Here is an 18,373-nt window from a genome sequence, read left to right on the forward strand (position 1 = left end):
CACATCAGCGCTGCATACTACTAAGTACAGATGTATGTAGTATGCAGTGTACAAGCCTGATGCTCACTCACATACTGCTGTACTACATACTGCTGTAGTATGTGTAGTATGTGTCAAATAGTAGTTGACTGTCTGGCAAATACTGACAGGACTGAGAGCTGTAAGTAAAATTCAGCTTTTTATCGTTTCAGAAGTCAAATAAAGTTTGTTTTAATACTTTGTTTAAATGCAGCTGATGTTATTTGACGATATTACATTGAATTGAGTGAATTAATGAGATGTTAGACATGTTTACTGTGGTCACAAGCTAAACGTCGTAAATGTCGGTGCTTAGGTTTTGTTTAGAGTTTAAATGTTCATAAATATTCAAAAGGGTTAAAAAATATAAATTAAGAGTCAAGATTGAGTTAATATTCCATCAGCACTTTTCTGCTTTTCTGTCATTTACAGCTGAACAAGTACAGTAACTGTGTTCCGTACATCACACAGTAATAGGGATAACAGTGTTCCATACAGCAGAGGGACTGGAGGTGTGTGAGTAGCTTCTGTTCTCATGAAGGAGCATAAGAGCATTTTTACCTTCAAACTGGGAAAAACAACTCGGTAGGGTGAATTATTAATTTTAAATTATGTAAATATGCCGTTTCAGTACTTATGTTTTGTTTTTTAGTTGCACTAAAAGTGTGCCATGAAATAAAAATAAAGCGTGAAATAAAACATTTACCTAGCTATAAACTAGGAATCGAGTGAATCAATCAATCAATCAATCAGATAAGTGATTCATTGATTCACTGTTTTGGATCACTGAGGTCGTGCTGCCACCTGCTGGACAAAAAGTGCAACTGTGCCCGAAAAAAAAGTACTGTATATAAAATTTCTAATGTGGTAGTTCATATATCTGCCGCTTGATGGCGCACGCTTAGATGATTTGTTCATTATTAACTTTATTTTATGTAGGCTGCAAAGCGTTCTGTGCTCTGTGCTCTGTGCCTAGGCTAACTCTGTTGGACCTGCATGTCCTGTTCGATGTCCTGTTCTAAAACTGGATAAAATAACTCTGCAAAAGGAAGAAAGGGGCATGCTTATTATGTTAGTATGTAAGAACCAAGAGGACAAGGGGGAATATGCCCTTGCCATAATACTTAAGCCTTCTGATGTCCCTGTTTATGTGGTTAAAGTACATTTCATTATATGTAAAGTAAGTAACCTGTAAGTTAAAGAACTTCCATCAGAAATTAAAGACATGGCCAAACATATATAGTCGAGACCTTTACAATGCTCACATTAGCATTTTGGTGCACATTACAAATAGATGGTGGTGCAGGTCAATGTATTTTATGCTCATTCAATCATCCCCACACCTAGATGTCTAACACTCTCAAATACCTCAAAATTTCCTACTGCAAAATAGCAGGTCTTCAAGTGCACACGGACCTTCTTATTTGTTCATAACAGAGGACTTGGATTAGCTTAATATGGATGTGTTCTGAAGGGTTAGAGACGAGGATTTCAATCTGCTTGCACAAAGGATCAAACCCTAACATATGGAGTTGTGTGTCCGATAGTTAGGGTGCATTCACTGTCATGGACAGAACCAGAATGTATGTGTGCGAGTGTGTGTATAATCTGCACCTGCTGTTACTGCACATTGAAGAACAAAAGCAGCGTTGAGTGTGTGGCAGCTGCTGGACGCCTGTAATTTGGGACCCCCACCCAACACCCACACTTCTACCAGCACACACTTCACTCACTGCTGTCGGACAAGTGTAAAAAGAGGTGCAGTAGAGCTACTCCTGGACACTCCTGGTTTGTTGCTTGAGTTCAAGTAAAAATAAGTGAATCCTCTGTAGGAAACACACTTGCTAGTTTGCTACCCACCACCTATTTAACAAACAAGCCAATACCAGATCAGATATGAAAGCTCTAAGCTCTCCTACCTTTGTTTCAGCCCACCATTAGATGCACTTCTGATTAAGCAGATCACAACTTTAGGGCCTTCCGATTATGTGGACCACGCACCCCTTCTGTGATGCAGTGTGAACCTAGAATGAAGGTGATTAGCTTAGCCCAGCCCAGCAGAACATAAACTACACAGCATGCATTTTAAAATCTTTATTTAATCTTATAAAAATGAAAAGTAGCAGCATTTAATTTAAAAACAAGACCATTTGGGTAAAATTCGCCACTGGGGATGCAACCAGAGAAAATCTAATACAAAATAAAATCCCAGTCCTGCAACTTCTGAAGCCATTTCAATGGTAACCTGGCAGAAAGAATTCTCATATAAGCAGCAGGAATTCTCTCACGCTCTCTCTCTCACACACACTCACACGCTAGTGTATAAAATATAATCAAGGCTTCGTTTCATTTAGCCGTTTCCCCCATCTGCTCCACCTCCGTTAGCAGCATTCAGGGCACAGAGTCGCTCTGAAGAGTCAGCAGGTGGGCAGTTTCCCACTCCGGGGGGAAAAAATACAAATATAAAATCATTTGTTTTTTAAAAAAAAAAAAGGGACATTTCAAGTCTGCAGAATAAAAATACAAGCTGTGCATGTTAATATAAGCTGAAGATGCTGGTCTTATGTTAATCCGTCACTGTATGAGAGACCGTGTCCCAAATCACATAGATGAAGGAAGTGTGTGGAGGGTCAGGAGGGCACATCCTCAGGTTTCTCACTACTGGGCGGTGGAGTAAGCACCCCAGAGGGTATAGGGGATGTCTGGCCACGCTCTACTTCCGCCTGTTGATAGGTGTACACGTTTTCCTGAAAAGAACAGAAGAAAACATTTAGAAAATAAAGTCTCCCATCAAAAGTTATATAATAAAGAATGTGTTCAATATTGGTGTTTAATAACTGACCACCCGTCAGCCAACTGGAAAGGAGAATTTTCCAGTGAGCAAGAAGTCAGGGTGGCAATACATTTAATCATTGTGTATAGGCCACGTCTAGCATGATGTAACCAATTTAGATGCACCATGACAATGAATTCCAGGTACTTTAATAGCCTCCCTAGTCACCAGATCAAAATCTGAATCCAGTGCTTTTAAAATGTGGTAGAACAAAGATTCCCAACATAGACCCAAATCTTAAAGGAACATTTGTGGTGCACAGAATCATGCTGTTCTGTGAGTAAAAGGGGGTTCCTAACCACTAACTGTTCCCCATCTGATGCGTGTAGAAGTAAATGCACATTTGGCCAAGTAGTGCACACATACCAGCCAGTCCAGGTAGGCAACATGGGTTTGGATGTTATGCGTATCGTCAGCTGGAATTCCTTTAAACGTTTTAAGAGTGGAACTGCCGACTTCACGGATTGCCATGGCAAACGGAACCATCCACCTCACACAGCTTTCCACGTCACTCCACTTCAGACCTAAAAAAAAGAACAAATCAGAATTAGAACAGGCACATCGATCGGCCGTAAGATTAAAAGCACATGGCTAATGTTGCACAATTTCGCCTAGTGCCACTGAAGCATGGACCTGAAGCAGCAGCAGATCCTGTAAGTTGCAAGGACTTGTTTGTCCATCCCATCCCATCCCACTGATACTTGATCAGATTGAGATCTGAAAACTTTGGAGGTTCAAGCTCCACAAAACGTTCCTGAATGATGCCATCAGGGAATATTTTTGCAATGAAGCGGCATGAATATTGAACATTGCCCAGAGCATCAGACTGCCACACCTGGGTTCTTATAATGCATCCTGGTGCACCCGGCTTTCCAAAGGATTTCAAGCACTAAATGATTTACTACAGGAAAATTGTGCAGCTATAGCTATGCATACATTTAGATTTGCTAGACCGTCTTACCTGAGACTTTACTGACAAGTTCCATTGATGAGAAGTGAAAGAGAGCTGATGCTGCAAGCAGGCTGTTGGAAAACTCCAAACTCCTCACATCCAAAATACACAAATCCAGCAGCTACAGGTACAAACAAATGTTACCGGTTTAAGGAACATGTACACTATATGGCAAAAAGTATGTAGACACTGAAATACCTAATGTTTGTTTTACATCCTATTCTAAATCTTGGGATTACAAACTGTCTGCCTGTCTCACCGTCCAAGAGGAATTTGGACATTATGCTAAGAGTCCCAAATCAGTACATTAAAGCTTCAGTTTGTTGGACAAAGCAAAAGTAGAGAGAGAGGTACCTCAGCGATCTGTACAAAAGTAGTCTGTGGAAACTGCGGCATGAGAACTTCAGCGAACTCCTTCAGATAAGCCATCTGCATGTACACGTTCAACCACGAAACCGGAGTCAGTGGACTCATACTCCAATTCAGCTCCTAAAACATGAGAATATTCCACATCAGTGAGATTTAAGTAAAAACAAACAAACAATAAATCCTGGACTGTACAGTGACCAGTATTTATTAAGGTTCACTGCTGAAGGAGTGCCGTGTTAATGATGACATTTACCTTCATGATAATGACCTCCATGCTGAGGATCTCCTCCTCCGTACACGCGCCGTCAGTAACATATGCAAACTGGTGCACTTTCGGAGGATAAATCTCCTAAAACGAGACAGATTGAGCTCCATTTGGTCAATTATGGGGGATAATAGATAAAGAAAACATACAGAAAACTAATTTTAAATTAAGTATAAGCACAAATGCAAAAACGATGTTAAAAAAACTCCCAAAACCATATAGTGAAGAAACCTTAATAAGAACCCTCTCATCTGGTCAACACTGGTTCTAGGACAGACTCACCTCCATCTTAGCAGCTATAAAGAGAGACGAGATGCCGATGAGCTGCAGAGTGGATTTCAGAACGTTCTTCTGCGTCGCCATGAACCGATCGAAATAATCCTGACTCAAATAGAACGTCTCCCGATGTAGCTTGTACACCTCACACACCTGATACGGAAACATTGGGTTTAGGAAAGACTGTAATGTGGAGGAAGCACTTGGGCATTGAAATACACATACACTACATGGGCAAAAGTATTTGGACACCTGACCATGAGCTAGTCGGACACCGCATTTTAAAAACAAACAAAAATAAAGTGTATGTAACCTTTCAGCTTGATTAAATCCTTATAGACCCCCAGCTTCACCCATCTCACCCCAAAACTGACTTTTTTTTACAGTGCAGTTCTTTAATATGTATTTAAGAAGCTTTACCCTGTAGGAATATCCCAAGCTAATGAAATGATGGCATGTTAATCTTCATTTGTTTTAGATCCCCCACATGGACCACAAGGTTGAAAACCACCATGTCACAAGGCAAATAAACCCCACCTAAAATCTCAACGCTTCACAGCGTGACGCCTGATTAAGTTCCTCCCAAACTAACGAGATTCGGGTCCATTACACATGAAATGTGCGCTGACCTCAAGAAGCCAGTCAAGCAGGACGGCTCTCATTTTGGGCTGCAAGTTCGGGTGTCTCTCCATCACATGTTTATCGTGGAGATAGAGCTTATCCTTTCTCAGCAGGTAGTTCCACACGTCGTCTTTGTTCGCCCAGCTTGAAAAACACATAACATACGGCTCAAGTTAAAAGTGTGGATAGACAAGCGGATAGACAAGACGCACACAATATAAAATTCTATATTTAATTATAAAGAAGAAAAAAGGAACGAGAGGCTCACCAGAGAGCAGGCAGAGGGGAAGGCCGCGTCGGTGTGAGGAAAATATTTCTGTCGTTATAGTGTGCAAATCCCATACTGCCGATTCCAACCGGTCTGTCAGCCTGATCTGAGGACGAGTGGGGCTCACGCGGGCTCCAACAGGCCGCCGTCTTATCCTGGCACGTCTAAGCAGGAACAAGAGAAAAAGAGTCGAAGATCATAAAGAGATGAAAAACTCCACCTGCTTCCAAACTAACATGACTGAACAGAGAATGTAAACAGAAGAAACAATAGAATGAAGAAGTTTTTGTTTATACAGGGTTCATGTAACATGCATTGAGAGAGAAATTCTATTTAAAACAAAGTTCAAAGGGTGTCGCTACTCAATCTGGTAACGTACACTAGACGGACAAAAGTATTAGAACAAACCTAATTATTGAATTCATGCGTTTGTCACAACAAGTGCTAAAAGGTGTAATAAATCAATTACATAAAGAAAATAATATGCTTCCCATGTGAAGCAACAGTTTAGGGAGGGTCATTTCCTGTTCCAGCATGACTGTGTTCCTGTGCACAAATTCCCATACACAGACATACACTAAACTCTTGTGGGAAGCCTTCTCAGAAGAGTGACCATTCCAGCTGCAAAGATTACATAGAGGTCACTCTATTTTATACCATTTGGTTTCAAAATGGGACGTCCGAGCTGATTTTCAAGTGCTGAAATACTTTTTAAGCCCTATATTGTACATACATTATTATAAAAGTATTATAGAAAGTACAGAGACTCAGTTTGGGATTATATACATATATGCACACTGAACCCACCCGAGATGCACATTGCTTCTTTCTGGTCATCTCTGCAACTTCCTCATCTGGATCTGATAAATGCTGGATATTTAAACAGAAATTACAGTTAATGAACAATCATATTAACATGAAGGACACTGCAATAATGGAAAGGACACGACCCACAGACACATGGCAGACTTACAATAGCAACATCGGCTTTTCTTTTCCTGGAGCGTCCTGTGTTGGCTTTTAACGTTCCATCTGTATTACTGACCACTTCTGTGTTAAGTCTGTAAATACAAACAATAATCGTTTAAAGGAGACATGAAGTTACAATAAACTGTTGTTAAAATTGCAGGAGCATGCTAGTGCTAACTGAACTTGTACAGCTGCTCCATGTTGCTGAACAGTCCATGCTTTAAATAAAAGTAACTTTAATTCAACTTACACACTCTTACTGGGCATGATATCCAGCATGTGCACCACAGAGAGCCTGGAGAACAATGTAAACGCATTAAAAGTAGAATTTTGGGGTCATTTTGCACTCATTGTTCAGAACTTTTGTGGCCTCTTCTCTCCCAACCCCCCACACAAAGGCCCAATGCGGACAACATGGCAATAAAGTCAGTAAAAGCAGTCGAAACAAACCTACATTTTAGTACATTTTACAAGTACAAAGCCTGAACTGGGTGTATTAGATGCAAAAGGTGGGAAATGTAGGTGCATTATTGTAAGAAATGGTGAAAACATTAGGGTGGATGAGAAAATGGCGAGCTGTGAGCAGTCAGAACATCAAACGCAACAATGCAACAAAAAACTTGCAACAAGTTGCGCATTAGATCAAACACACCGACAGATCAAAGAGTTCAGACACATTAAACGCAAAGTTAATAATGATAAGCACTAATATTCATTACGATAATACAAGAACATAAAGGAAGTTGTACCTCTAATGCTTGCTCTCTACAAAGCTGATGCTTCTGCTCAAAAGCTTCACACGCAAAAAAACCCCCAAAACAATCAATATTGTTCATTAATCATCGTAAATCGAGATCGAATCCGATTTCTAATCGTATTATTTCCAAGTGGAATGAATCCCAGCAGTGTGTGCTACCTTCTGCTCTCACTGTCTATTGCACGCTCTTATTCAGCGCCCTTATAAACTGCGCAAACTCCGCACAACTCGCTCCAAAAATGGCATGTTTAGCAAAATAACGCGCATCCAGAAATCAGCATCACACATCAAATCCTGTCTCGGTAACCCTGATCTCAGGCGTCACTGCTGCACCCCGAACACAGACCTGACCTCTATCCCAAAATGTTTAGTTATAATCAATTTCTTTATCAGGTTTTGCCGGGTAAAGGGGCGCGTTTGGCGTGACGTCACACTTGGCGCTGAGACGTCATCGAGGAAGTGAGCAGACACGTGGGCGGCAGCGTTGGGAAGTAAACAAAAGCACTTCAGCATAGAAAACAGGTCACAGTGGGGACCGATGGTACAAAATACATAAAATATTTAAACATGCACCACCAGCACAGTCACAACTGTGATTTTGGAATTATATGGCATTATATCTATAATAATGATATAGGGATTTATACAATTAAAACTACAATAAGGGTGTCATGTCTGTTTAATAAGCAAAAATGGCAAACATCATACTTTTGGGTTGCACGAATACAATTAACGTGTCGATTTTATAGCAGAAACAGCTAAAATACTACTGCTGAGCTGCATTAAAATACACTTATTAAGTGTGTGAAATGCATTAGATGACACTGTTTTAAGATTCCTCTCGTTAAGCAAAAACAAATACTGTAGTAACTGTAGTGTACTTGACGTCACTTCACCGAAACTGAGCATGCATGTCTGCAGCCGAACTCTTTAATATATTTTAAAATATAATTAATTGTAAATACAAGTATTGAGGTAAATTGTCATGCTGTAGAATACCTATTACAGTCATGTCACAGCAGCATGGTGCATTAAATCATACAGACAGGACACAAGTCCTGAAGCTCCAGGCAGATTCTCTTTAAAAACGTTTCTTTATGGTGTAATCATCATTATTTATTCAACCCTTTATTTTTACTACAAAGGTTATTCACATTTTGTAAAACTTCAATTTTTATTAATAAGTTATCAAACACACATATCAACAACATACATTATACAGTATTAAGTTCAGGTGGTTGACGCAGAAATGAATGATAAAAAGTTAAACTATATGCTTTTATCATAATAGCAACAGTTTTTAAAGACCTGTTTCTGTTCTAGCAAGAGTTTCATACAGACATGGTTTAATTAATCAGAAATGGAGGAACCCAACCTCACTGGGCACCTTTCGAGGAAGTGTTTGTTGAAAAGGTGTCCAAACTTTTGCATAAGAATAGCTGATGAGTTACACTGGGGGGCAGTATTAATATCCCAGTGTAAAACTGACCCACGTTAACCTTTGCACAGTCACGTGACTAAAGGCTTTCTTGAACTGTGCACACAACAGAGAAAATGAAGTTTGTGAATCTTTTTGGGCATTTAAAAGCAAACATTATTGGTATGATACATGTTGGAGCTTTACCAGGTAGGTTAAGGGTGTTCATTAATGACAGTAGATTTTAATATACGTAGAAGCTGTGACCATATCAGCACTTAAAAGTGTGTGTGTGCGCTTGTGTGTTTGCAGGAACTCCTCTGAGCAGAGCTGCAGTTCCTGAACTCATAGATGAAGCATGTAGAGAAGCTGAGATTTACTGCCATCATGGAGTAGTAAGATAAATACGACCATACACTCGACAACAACATATAAAATATATTAACCAGATCATTTATCTGTGCTAATGTACAAAACATAGCAGAGAAATTACACTTAGGTTCTTCCAGGTCTGTGTGTGACTGCAGTAATGGGATAATTAAAGGTGCATTAGTCAGAATTTGAGCCCTAGTGGGTACAAAGGAAACAGCGACACATTGGAATTGATTGTTTACATGTTGACATGCATAGAACACCACATCTATAAATTAATGGTGGCCAGAGGAGTTACCATTCGCTCTAGCTACATCATAGCATCCACCTAGTAACACTCATTCAATTACCCAAAACAGCAAAATAACATCAGCTTATCCTGCAGATACCAGTGAGGCTTAAAGGGAATGAAATACAGTGGATTAATAACAATCCAGATGTTAAAACAAAATGTCTGTGTGTAGGATGGCCTGCTGATTGAAAACATGCATGATGTTCCGTACGTGTGCACTGCTGGACCAGAGGTGGGTGCAGTGATGACAGCAGTGTGTTCGGCGGTCAGGAAGCTTCATCCGTCCGTACCCGTTGGAGTTCAGATCTTGGCAGCTGCTAATCAAACTGCACTGGCTGTAGCACTCGCGTCAGGTGAAAGAAAAGCACATTGCATTATTATTATTATTAATATTATACAGTGGTAACATCACAGGCTGGACAGCTAGTTTATCAGAAATGCATCACACTAAATGGTCCTGTCTACATGTTCAGGACTGAATTTTATTCGAGCTGAGGGGTTTGTATTTTCTCACGTTGCTGATGAAGGGATGATGAACGCATGTGCTGGAGAACTGCTACGATATCGCAAGCACATGGGAGCAGAACACATCCAGATATTTACTGATATAAAGAAAAAGCACAGGTAAGGTTAATGTCACAAACATACAGTGTATGGCCAAAAGTATGTGGACACCCCTTGTAATGTTACATAGTGATTTATGTGGTTTATGCTTTTGAGTTGTTTTGCTGCCAGTGAAACTGTGAATCAAATTAAATAGACAGAATAATAAAGATAACTTCATAATTAGGTGGTTTAGCAGGGCATTGACCTAAAAACTTCTTTAGAAACAAAAAATATACTTTTGATCTCAGCTGTGTATATAGCATCTGTAAATTGAGGTAGAATTTATTTTGAGAGGCAACAGTTGATTATTTAAATAAATCCATAAACAAAATGAAATATCTGAGTTTGGTGTCGGTACAGCGCTCATGCTCTGACGGCTGACGTGAGCGTTGCGGAAACAGCAAGAGCAGCTGAATTTTTTCTCTCGGATGGAGTGATCGTTACAGGCCCTGCAACCGGAGTTCAAGCAAATCCACATGAACTGAACGGTGAGATGAAGTGATATTTACCCTTTAACCTTTATCATTCATTCATTTATACAAATAGCATTCATATTTATAGCTAAAATATGTAATTGTTAACATTTCTCTTTTATTATGATGAATAAATAAAATATTATCAGCAATATCTAGTACGTATATCCTATCTAATCCTAATGTTTCTCTCTGTATTTTTCTAGATGTGCTTCAGTTTGTCAGTATTCCAGTTCTAGTTGGTTCCGGAGTGACCTGTGATAACCTGGAGGATTATTTAGAGGCAAACGCTTTGATCATCGGCTCATATTTTAAGAAAGAGGGCCGGTGGGAGAACAGTGTGGATCCTGAGAGAGTCGAAAGCTTCATGGAGAAAGTGCGTGAATTACGCAAATGAATTTCTTTTAAATGTTTTTCGATTGTGGTGCCAAAGTTCAAAACCAGAAAACATTTACTGCAATAAAAAAGTAATTTTCAAGTTTATTTAGCTTTTTTTTTGTACAAATGTATTATTGTATACAAAAAATAAAAGAATGATTAAGACATATTTACAAACTGAATTGCACACAATATTCAGTAAATATGCTGGCAGGTAACATTTGACATCCTTAAAATACTGAATTAAAAAAACTGTAGAAAAAAATTCTTATTTCATGCAAAACACACTTACAGCTAAGCTACAACCCAAACATGCACACTAAATAAATCCAAACCTTGATTTCATTTGTAATACATTTTTTAACACTTTGTTCTTTGTAAGATTTTTTCAAAATAATAAACAGATAAAAAGCAAAACTGCAACCAAAGCCTGTAAGATCTCATTGATCCTTAATATAAAATAAGAAGCACAACTGTATTCAAGTATTGCATTATTGCATTCACACTAAATTGCAGCTAAAAACCCAAAATTCTCTGTAATACCATGAACCTAAAGGTATAAATTTACTTAATGCAAGCATTCACACAAGCATGCGATGCTTCTAGAATCTAGATGATCAGAAAAACAGTTTGTGCTTTGTGCTGAACTTTTCAAAGATTCCAGCAGTCATGACAGTTTTGTCTGTGGTCATTCATTTCCTTGCTGTATGAGTGGAACCATACAATAAATATTTGTTCAATAAACACTATATTTATTTAACTTGATCACAACAAAACCGCACACCGGTGTATCGCCCCACCTCAGCAGTGCTTCAGTAGTTGTAGAGGCGCTGACTCGGCTGTTTAAAGTGACCGTAGCGGCGCTCGGCAGGACAGAAGCGAGTCTTCACCAGGTTTTGCCTGTTGAGGGCATTTCGACTCAGGTTCCTGCGCTCGGTGAACATTCGGGCTCTCTGCACTGGGAACAGGAAGTCGCTCGACGGTGCCAAATGCCATAAAATGTCACGTCTGATTGGAACTGATCTGAGTATCACAAAGAAGACACTTTATTAATAAATGCATAATGAACCAAGATTCTGATATCACTGCTCAAAATAAAATTGGAAAAATGATCTCGTCTCTTTAAAGTGATGCCAAGATGATGGAATGTTTGGCTTACTACCTAACTAATGGCTAATAAACTAGGAGATGAGACAGATTCCTCTAAAAGTCACAGGTGCTGCTCCTCCAGAGCTCAGGTGAACATTTCTAACTTCATACCTTTGGCCATACAGTGAATGATATATTGTGTACTAATCTAACCATAATTAATCCTTTTAAAGGGATAATACATTTACTTACCTTGGAGAGTCATCTTCTTCATCAGAAGAATCTTCTTCACCAGTTTGGTGGCGCATCTGATACACGGACATGCTTGGATGCTCGATTAGTAAATTCTCCAGAGGATCTTCAACAGTTAGACCTACAGTTGCGTTATCTACAAAACAAAATCATACAGCCCATGAATTCCTGTGTAACTGGGGTATAAATATGAGGTGACCGGCCAGTATCCATTTAGACATTTCCCTTGCTTGGTGTGATCAGGTCTTAATGATTAAGTTAGCTGCACATCTGTTTTTGATGTGAGGTAAATGATGGGAAAACAATGTGAATAGTAATTTACCCTGTATATCAATGATGACCCATTCACCATCTTCAAACTCCAGCAGCTCCTCACATCTTTCATTTTCCACCACAGTGTCTGCTTCCTCAACACTGCCCAAGATGTGCCCAAAGACCCTGCTGATCATTTTTAACTTCTTCTTTAACTCTGAAATTATGAACACAATAACACACATTTTAAGTCATTTAATGAAAATGAATTGTATATTACAGTCTGGGGGTTGACGTTCTCAAGTTCTTTACTTGCAGTACTCCACTGGCCTGCATATAGCCCATTAATTGGCCCTGACCTCAACCCCATTAAACACCTTTGGGATAAATTGGAAGGTGATTTGCCAACTAAAACTTTCCATACTACACCAGTCTGACCTTTCAAATGCTCCTATCATTAAACAGATTAAATTCCCTTCAGATGATGCCCATGGTTTTGGAATAGGATGTCTAACAAGTTTAAGGTCAGGTGTCTGTATACTTTTGACAATATAATGTATTCAGGGTTAGATCATTCTGGTCATGTAAACACATGACGTTGGTATTACAGCGGATAAGTGCGGGTGTATTAAAAACAGTAGTGATCTTTTGAATCAGAACATGCTGTGCTGTGTTGTGTTGACAGGTTTTGCTGTGCATTGCGTGCTGAGGTTCCCTGCAGATGCCATTCCATAAACATGTTGCTGCAGGAGCAGATACATTTGCATAACCATCGAGCTAAGAACTGGAGTTTAAATACATGTGTACACTTTTTCTAGCATTAGACGGGCAATACGCATTATGTATTTTTGCCAAGGTTAAAAAAAACCATGTGACCTTATGCTAATTTCAATCCAACAACCACAATAAACAGGTATGTCATGAATTAGAAGCTAGAAGATTACTTTAAAATTATGCACTCACTTGGGTGTTCCAGTGGGGCAACGACCCAAAACACACACCAAAACTGGTTTTGGCATGAATAAATCAGACTACAATTAAAAATCCAGATGACTACGGTGTCAGTTTTGTAGGCTGTTGATAGTCAGCAGGTGATAAGAGCTTAGGGACAAAGAAGGAATTATTGGATGCTCTATTTGGGCATTCTCATGAAGCCAACCTAAACTACACTGTATGGCCAAGACCCTTCCTAATGATTAAATGTGACCTTACTGACTCTATTGGTGAAATGGGCACAAATTCCCATAGACAGACTCCAAAATCTCGGCAAAGGCTTTTTAGAAGAGTAGATTATATTAAAGCTATAAAAGAAAAGAAGGGGCAATTTAACACACACACACACACACACACATATACATATATATGTATATATACAGGTCCTTCTCAAAAAATTAGCATATTGTGATAAAGTTCATTATTTTCCATAATGTAATGATAAAAATTAAACTTTCATATATTTTAGATTCATTGCACACCAACTGAAATATTTCAGGTCTTTTATTGTTTTAATACTGATGATTTTGGCATACAGCTCATGAAAACCCAAAATTCCTATCTCAAAAAATTAGCATATCATGAAAAGGTTCTCTAAACGAGCTATTAACCTAATCATCTGAATCAACGAATTAACTCTAAACACCTGCAAAAGATTCCTGAGGCTTTTAAAAACTCCCAGCCTGGTTCATTACTCAAAACTGCAATCATGGGTAAGACTGCCGACCTGACTGCTGTCCAGAAGGCCATCATTGACACCCTCAAGCAAGAGGGTAAGACACAGAAAGAAATTTCTGAACGAATAGGCTGTTCCCAGAGTGCTGTATCAAGGCACCTCAGTGGGAAGTCTGTGGGAAGGAAAAAGTGTGGCAGAAAACGCTGCACAACGAGAAGAGGTGACCGGACCCTGAGGAAGATTGTGGAGAAGGGCCGATTCCAGACCTTGGGGGACCTGCGGAAGCAGTGGACTGAGTCTGGAGTAGAAACATCCAGAGCCACCGTGCACAGGCGTGTGCAGGAAATGGGCTACAGGTGCCACATTCCCCAGGTCAAGCCACTTTTGAACCAGAAACAGCAGCACTGGACTGTTGCTCAGTGGTCCAAAGTACTGTTTTCGGATGAAAGCAAATTTTGCATGTAATTCGGAAATCAAGGTGCCAGAGTCTGGAGGAAGACTGGGGAGAAGGAAATGCCAAAATGCCTGAAGTCCAGTGTCAAGTACCCACAGTCAGTGATGGTCTGGGGTGCCATGTCAGCTGCTGGTGTTGGTCCACTGTGTTTTATCAAGGGCAGGGTCAATGCAGCTAGCTATCAGGAGATTTTGGAGCACTTCATGCTTCCATCTGCTGAAAAGCTTTATGGAGATGAAGATTTCATTTTTCAGCACGACCTGGCACCTGCTCACAGTGCCAAAACCACTGGTGAATGGTTTACTGACCATGGTATTACTGTGCTCAATTGGCCTGCCAACTCTCCTGACCTGAACCCCATAGAGAATCTGTGGGATATTGTGAAGAGAAAGTTGAGAGACACAAGACCCAACACTCTGGATGAGCTTAAGGCCGCTATCGAAGCATCCTGGGCCTCCATAACACCTCAGCAGTGCCACAGGCTGATTGCCTCCATGCCACACCGCATTGAAGCAGTCATTTCTGCAAAAGGATTCCCGACCAAGTATTGAGTGCATAACTGAACATAATTATTTGAAGGTTGACTTTTTTTGTATTAAAAACACTTTTCTTTTATTGGTCGGATGAAATATGCTAATTTTTTGAGATAGGAATTTTGGGTTTTCATGAGCTGTATGCCAAAATCATCAGTATTAAAACAATAAAAGACCTGAAATATTTCAGTTGGTGTGCAATGAATCTAAAATATATGAAAGTTTAATTTTTATCATTACATTATGGAAAATAATGAACTTTATCACAATATGCTAATTTTTTGAGAAGGACCTGTATACCCATGGTTTTGGTTATATGGGATGTCAAACAAGCTCAGGTGTGCCAATACTTTTGACCATATAGTGTATATCTGTAAGTATTTAAGTGACATACTAATACAAAACTATTAATAACAAACTTTAATAAAGAAAACCCCGTGTCTGTTATGTGGCACAGTTCACAGTTTGGTGGTCAAATAGAATTTTATGTGTTGTATTACCGATTTTTTACTACCGTTATGTGACTGGAGAAAAAAATTTATGGTCTCAACTCAACGCAACATTCAAGCAAGTTTATGAAAGTAAACATACATTTCAATTGTAAATTATTATAAATTATAATCATATATAACAGTTTCCAACAATGAAAATGAACGTTTTTGACCCATAATGCACCACGGAGGCCACCGATAGCTATGATGCAAGTTTGTTTGTCATATTTTGATAGCGTTAATACAGTATTTTAAAGTGTATCTGTACACATTCCTGTTTCCACACCATAGGTGCACATAATGAGTGTAATGTTTAATATTTAATGTTTTTGAAAAGTCAAATGTTGGTGAAAATATTTTATTTTGTACGCTAGCTTAGCTAAATGTGGTTAATTAGCCTTTATTAACGTCTAATATGGCGACCTCTTGTGGTAATAAAAGGTATTATCGCTGTAACATATATGAACAGATTGCTCATTGAAAATTGAATATATTACATATAGTTATACAAATGTCATAAATGCTAACTTATATTTATTATTAAACAGAAAAGGGAAGTGGACTTGAGAGGTGCATCGAGAGCTATAGTGCAGAAACACAGAGAGAGATGTTTTACAATCCAGAACTTCTAGAGTAGTACTGTGTAGGAGATAGGAAAAACAAGGTAGGCTTAAATAAGGGACAAGAAGATACTCATACTGTACATGATGATTCATATCCTTCCACAACACACACACACACACACACTTTTAAACACACACTCCACTGAAAGCTGCACTGGTATCACAATAACATTACAGTAGTATGCCAGTAAAGTGTATGTGGAAAGTTGTATGTTTCATAGCAGTTTCCAGTACAAAGACGTATCCCTAAACCAATAAAAAACAATATATGAAACCACAATCAGACACCCCTAAGTACAGAAAGAAACTGTGGTTTGATAAGGGGTGGGCAGCTGCAAGTTCAAGAAGCCCTGGTCAGTTTGGATGTGTTTTGCTGAATGTCTAAACAGAAATAAACATGACCTATGCATATTTCAAAGCAGAACTATTATGTATTTCCTACATTTAACATAAACTATAATATAATTATAATTGTTAAACTAAAACAATACATGTGGCATGTGCAAAACCTGGCACCGTCTTTCAGTATTTATTTGGTAGCACCAAACATTGTAATTAGATCCTGTTTTTTGATCCAGCAGATTTAGTCATTGAACTTCTAAAAGTCAAAATGTGTAAAAGTCACAGAAGATTACAAGCTGCAGTAACAATTAAAAAATTCCAGACTGCCATGAAATGTGTGTTTACTGTGTATGTAACTCTCTACATCAATTGCAAGTGTGTGCATGTCCTGCAGTGCATTTTACAGTGTGCTCAGAACACTGTAGAATCTTGGCAGGCCTCCCTGGTGTCCCTGACCAATCTTGTGTCCTGACCCAATGAGTTTATTTATAAGAGAGTCTGGAATTCTTTTCCTATTTTAGATGAAGCTATTAGTGAATGAATAATCAGCAGAGCTGAACGTCTACGGTGACGTCCAACAGTACACCAACCAAACACTGTTATACAAGACATGGATCAAGTATGTACAGCTGTTCTAACAAGTGGATTCAGCTCCAATCTTTAATAATAGATGGATAAAATCAAGCATGCAGGTCATACAATCCCCATAGGCTAATGTCAGCAGTAGAAATGAAAAGCTCAAAGACCTTTAAATGGAACCCTCAAAATTATTGCCAATAATTCTGTTCATTTATTGTTTTTTATTTTAAATAAACACAGATACTTAAGATTTCTACTCACACACATAAATATTGTATTCGCAGTGCTGCTTGGCCAACCGCAGTTGCATGTTTATAATTGTCCATTTCATAATAATAATCCTAATTCATTCTCAATTAAGGTTTGTTCCATTTATTCTGTTTTATATCTGCGAAATTCTACATTTCATAGTATTTTTCTGATAAGAAGTGATAGCTCAAACATGTACCTACTTATAATCTTATAAATGAATAGAATTTTGAATAGAATACACAAAACAAATTGCAATTTATATTTCAACAAAAAATGCAAATTATTATGAATTGCTAATAATTTTATTACAACTTTTAATTTATTAAAAGTTTTTTACCTTTATTTAATGTTTGATAGAAAGCCTAAAGAATTGTTCATGCAATATCAGATTGAAAAAGTTAAAATCACATTAGGAATAAAAGTTGTAATCAGGGTCTCTGTAAATAAAACACATTTAGAATAGAGGAACGTTTCCAGGTTCTGCTGCTATTCCGGATTTTGAACATTTCTTTGTGTTTTCTCTAAATATAAACTTCATATCTAAATATACTATAACGCATTCTATATATAGAAAGAAAACTGTGCAGTTTTAATGTATATCTAATACATTAATCTTATAAATTACTGTAGCACCAATCACACAACACAAAGAACAAAGCCTAACAAAACAGGATCTACACTCACATCACAAACTCAACCTATTTCATTAATTTAATCAACAGTGTTTATGAATGTAAGTATTTATAATAAATCTTACCTGTAGATATTAATTCCGAATAGAAACAATATAAACTATAAGGATTATAAGTGTTTATAATCTGCTCTGTATCTGCTTGTTGTTTTGCGGTTCACTGTCAGGACTTGTTTTTCCAGCCGATGCCCCGCCCATTGTACCCTGACGTCATTCGGCTCCGCCCTCAGCTCGCACGCGCTTGCATATTTGTAAACAAAGTGCCGCGCGCGCACGTTTT

General features: G+C 38.5%; 3 protein-coding genes across 5 annotated transcripts; 1 reads left to right on the forward strand and 2 right to left on the reverse strand.

Moving 5' to 3' along the window:
- Positions 1 to 2,104: 2,104 nt before the first annotated feature.
- ccne1 (cyclin E1) lies at positions 2,105 to 7,405 on the reverse strand. The gene is made up of 12 exons (XM_062989711.1): positions 7,321 to 7,405; positions 6,822 to 6,866; positions 6,576 to 6,663; positions 6,410 to 6,472; positions 5,603 to 5,766; positions 5,343 to 5,478; positions 4,720 to 4,866; positions 4,426 to 4,521; positions 4,158 to 4,292; positions 3,813 to 3,924; positions 3,218 to 3,375; positions 2,105 to 2,765 (listed from the first exon to the last, which is right to left on the reverse strand). The coding sequence occupies exons 2-12, from the start codon at positions 6,848 to 6,850 to the stop codon at positions 2,649 to 2,651; spliced, it is 1,245 nt and encodes a 414-aa protein (XP_062845781.1). The 5' UTR covers positions 6,851 to 6,866; positions 7,321 to 7,405; the 3' UTR covers positions 2,105 to 2,648.
- A 1,441-nt stretch (positions 7,406 to 8,846) lies between these two features.
- Positions 8,847 to 10,971, forward strand: zgc:162297 (uncharacterized protein LOC555865 homolog). Of its 2 annotated transcripts, none has more exons than XM_062989473.1 (6): positions 8,847 to 8,955; positions 9,058 to 9,140; positions 9,582 to 9,762; positions 9,883 to 10,033; positions 10,376 to 10,503; positions 10,695 to 10,971. In XM_062989473.1, exons 1-6 carry the CDS (start codon positions 8,883 to 8,885, stop codon positions 10,883 to 10,885), a joined length of 807 nt encoding a protein of 268 aa, XP_062845543.1. In that variant the 5' UTR covers positions 8,847 to 8,882; the 3' UTR covers positions 10,886 to 10,971. The 2 variants fall into 2 exon arrangements, with proteins under 2 accessions (XP_062845543.1, XP_062845544.1); XM_062989474.1 differs by having other exon boundaries at positions 8,849 to 8,955; positions 9,937 to 10,033.
- Positions 10,952 to 18,269, reverse strand: si:ch211-260e23.9 (uncharacterized protein LOC555795 homolog). Of its 2 annotated transcripts, XM_062989476.1 has the most exons (4): positions 18,160 to 18,269; positions 12,530 to 12,676; positions 12,208 to 12,343; positions 10,952 to 11,889 (listed from the first exon to the last, which is right to left on the reverse strand). In XM_062989476.1, the coding sequence occupies exons 2-4, from the start codon at positions 12,654 to 12,656 to the stop codon at positions 11,679 to 11,681; spliced, it is 474 nt and encodes a 157-aa protein (XP_062845546.1). In that variant the 5' UTR covers positions 12,657 to 12,676; positions 18,160 to 18,269; the 3' UTR covers positions 10,952 to 11,678. The 2 variants fall into 2 exon arrangements, with proteins under 2 accessions (XP_062845546.1, XP_062845545.1); XM_062989475.1 differs by lacking the exon at positions 18,160 to 18,269 and having other exon boundaries at positions 12,530 to 13,674.
- Positions 18,270 to 18,373: the final 104 nt, after the last annotated feature.

This window comes from Trichomycterus rosablanca, chromosome 27, assembly GCF_030014385.1.
Source record: "Trichomycterus rosablanca isolate fTriRos1 chromosome 27, fTriRos1.hap1, whole genome shotgun sequence".
NCBI classification, from domain to species: Eukaryota; Metazoa; Chordata; class Actinopteri; order Siluriformes; family Trichomycteridae; genus Trichomycterus; species Trichomycterus rosablanca.